General features: G+C 42.5%; 1 protein-coding gene across 1 annotated transcript; it reads right to left on the reverse strand.

The window, feature by feature from the left end:
- Window positions 1-3,035: 3,035 nt before the first annotated feature.
- On the reverse strand, window positions 3,036-3,431 carry LOC141589937 (uncharacterized). The gene has a single exon (XM_074410557.1). The coding sequence runs from the start codon at window positions 3,429-3,431 to the stop codon at window positions 3,036-3,038; it is 396 nt and encodes a 131-aa protein (XP_074266658.1).
- Window positions 3,432-3,779: the final 348 nt, after the last annotated feature.

The following is a 3,779-nucleotide window of genomic DNA, read 5'->3' on the forward strand; positions in this document are numbered from 1 at the left end:
TGTCAGAAACTAAGTGCCCTAAGACAACTCCCTCGTTGACCATAACGTGGCACTTCTGCCAATTTAGCACAAGATTGACCTCAATGCAGCGCTGCAACAATTTATCAAGGTTAGATAAACATTTAGAAAAGTCACTTCCATAAACACTGATGTCGTCCATAAAAACTTCCATAATAGACTCAATATACTCAGAAAATATCCCCATCATGCACCATTGAAAGGTAGAAGGGGCATTACACAAACCAAAAGGCATCCTGCGATAAGCAAAAACACCGTGAGGACAAGTGAAGGTAGTCTTTTCCTGATCGTCCGGATGAATAGGGATCTGAAAGAACCCTGAGTACCCATCTAAATAACAGAAAAACTTATGGGAAGCTAACTTTTCTACCATCTGATCATTGAAAGGAAGGGGAAAGTGATCTTTCTTTGTGGCGGCGTTCAGCTGTCTGTAGTCAATACACATCCGCTAGCCAGTTACTACTCTTGTAGGTATTAACTCCTTTTTCTCATTCGTGACCACAATAGTCCCTCCTTTCTTAGGAACTACCTAAAATGGACTCGCCCACTTAGAATGACCAATAGAATAGATTATACCTGCATCAAGCAGATTCATTACCTAAGCCATCACAAAATCTTGCATCTTTTGGTTCAGCCGGCGCTGGCCTTGTCTGCAAGGTTTGTGATCTTCCTCCAGCTCAATCCTGTGCATACAAATATCTGGACTAATCCTCTTGATGTCATCCAACGAATAACCCATAGCCTTCCTGTTTTTCTTAAGCACAGCTAACAAAGCAGTCAGTTGATCATCATCAAGTTTAGCACTAACAATGACTGGATATTTCTCGGTATCATCTAAGAAAGCATATTTAAGATGAGAGGGAAGAGGCTTACGCTCAGGTACCTTTACCTCTATGGCGCAAAGAGTACTGATCCATTTGTTCCACTTTCTCTCCCTCAGCGTCAGTGAGTTCATGCTCATCCAAAGCAGCTTCAAGCAATTCCAACACAGCGTCATTGTTATCTGGGTTATCTGCACACTCATCCAAAAGCATTAGGGCTTCTAGTGGATCCTTTATAAAAGAACCCGAACAAAAGTCATAGACAGACTCGTCAACAATATCAACAGAATAACATGTATCCTCTATCATTGGCCGAGCCAAAGTACTAGGAAGACTGAAAGTAATCGCGTCGTCCCCTACTGCAAGAGTCAAACGCCCTTGTTTGACATCAATAATGGCCCCAACTGTACATAAGAATGGTCTTCCTAGTATAATTGGGATGCGGGTATTCTCAGCTATGTCTAAAACGATAAAGTCCACTGGTATAAAGAACTTGCCTACTTTTACAAGCACGTCCTCTAAGATACCCAAGGGTCGGCTTACAGATCTATCAGCCATCTGTAATGTAATATTTGTCATTTTAAGGTGACCCATGTTAAATTGCTTGCAGACAGACAGAGGAATGACACTGACAGTGGCTCCTAAATCACAAAGAGCCTTATCTATTACTTCATTGCCTATAATACAGGTAATAGGGAAACTACCCGGGTCTTTCATTTTAAGTGGAGCCTTATTTAAAAGTAAATTACTAGACTCTTCCATAAAAGCAACAATCTCAAATTCACTTAGCTCTCTCTTACGCGTCACAATATCTTTCATAAATTTAGCGTAAGTAGGTAACTGGGTAACAAGTTCGGTAAAAGGGACATTTATCTGGAGGTTCTTGACAACGTCTACAAACTTACCGTACTGTCGCTCAACTTTAGCGTCCTTCAGACGTCTTGGATAGGGCACTCTGGTAGCAATGAGTGGGCCTGCATCTTTCTCTTTACCATTATCAGCACGTGACGCCTTCACAGCAAGGGAAGGTGACACGGTAGCGGAATTAGATATTAAAATTGAAGCTCCGCTTGTTCTGGTATTCGATCGAGAAGTTTCTTCACTCGATCGAATGGTTTTGTCATGAGAATCAATCGATCGAGGCATTTGAACCTCTCGATCAAGTTCTTGAATTTCTGGTTCACTTGATCGAGTCCCAGAATCACTCGATCGAGTGACTTTTTCTGCCAAAGTGTTCGATCGAGAGGAATATTCTCCTCGATCGAGATCTGTTAATTGGGCACTTCTCGATCGAGTTGGAATTATACTCGATTGAGTAATGGGAGGGGCTAATTCACTCGATCGAACAGGAATTTCATTCGATCGAGTAACAGGACGGTATTCAACAGGGTTATCGTGAATTAACTTTTCTAACTCGTCATCCGGGGTATCATTAGCTGTCACAACCCCATCTTCCGGGATTTCCGGTCCATCATAAGTGAGACCGCTTCGGAGATTAATGGCATTGATTGGGTTGCACGAGGGTGGTTGGTTCGCTTGGTTTTGCGCGAGTGTTTATTGCGCAACTTGCTCTCTTAGCTCCACAATAGCGGTATTATCCTTGTTGCATTGCTCTCCAAGTTGTTGCGTTAAGTTCAATACCAAGGATTTCAATTCGGCTAACTCCCCATTAATAGAGGGGGAATCCAGTTGCGGCGTTGGTGTAGAAGGAGTAGAAGTAATCATTGAGGTCAAGTCTTCATATAATTTGGAAAAAGGAATTCCTTGCCTTAATTTTTGATAAGCAAGGACACGCTCTACATTTGCCATACAACCGATTGGGTCATGCCCTTCCATAACGCATCTACCACATATTATCTCATGCTCAGTAATAGCACACACTTGTTCGTGCTCACCCATGGTCTGTATAATCTCCGGACTACCTAGACTTCCGCTAGGACTTTCCACCTCAGCTACTATGAATTCGTTCACATGCCAACCTTCTCGGGGATTTCCATATTCAACAACATGGATGGCCATCTCCTCAATAAGATGCCACCCTTGATCATCCTCTACATTCTTCTGAAATCTTCCCTTAGCTGCATTATCAAGGATAGCCCTCTGGTCCGGATACAACCCATTGTAAAATTGGGTACATAAGAACCAGCGCTTGAACCCATGATGAGGCACAGAAAGGACGAGCTTCTTGAACCTAGTTCAAGCCCCGTTAGTAGGTAGTTGCTCAAATGCCATAATTTGATCTCTCAACGCATTAGTGTGCTGTGGTGGGAAATATCGCCTATAAAAGGCTAAGGCAAGGGAATTCCAATAAGTTACACTGGAAGCTTCCCTGTCTAAATCTCTCAACCATTCCCGGACATCAGTCAAGGAAAAAGAGAAAAGAACTCCCTTTACTCTGTCTTGTGTCACCCCAGTAGCAAGAGGAATGGTAGAACAGTATTCTGTAAAAAATTCTATGTGCTTGCACGGATCTTCTCCAGGTACCCCCCTGAAGAGATTTCTCTCGACCAGTTGTATGTAAGAGGGATGTATTCCAAAGGTCCCCGAATCAGTAGTGGGTAATAGGAAACCTTTTGGAGGGGAATCCACCATAGGCTCTGAATGACTGGCTATACATAAAATATAGAATTTACAGTGAAGCAGGTACGACAATGTTCTCTTCTAGAACGGATAGCCTGCAAAACTTATCAAGAACTAACAAAAAATATGAGATCAATCTCAAGGAATAAATTCCTTGAGATGAGAGACAAACTTAATACAAGCAACAAAATTGCGCCACCTCTCCGGCAACGGCGCCAAAATTTAATACCGTCGTCAGTTACCAAAAATAAATACCTAGATACAACTAACAGAAGTTAGCAGCAAGTAGGGTCGATCTCCACATGGAGATGGGAAAATGTCAGCCTTAATTAAGTCCGTCTAGGTAACCAATTCTGGGGG

This window comes from Silene latifolia, chromosome 7, assembly GCF_048544455.1.
Source record: "Silene latifolia isolate original U9 population chromosome 7, ASM4854445v1, whole genome shotgun sequence".
NCBI classification, from domain to species: Eukaryota; Viridiplantae; Streptophyta; class Magnoliopsida; order Caryophyllales; family Caryophyllaceae; genus Silene; species Silene latifolia.

Coding starts and splice junctions, on each gene's coding strand:
- LOC141589937 (XM_074410557.1), bottom strand. CDS start 3,431: ATGGTGGATTCCCCTCCAAAAGGTTTCCTATTACCCACTACTGATTCG.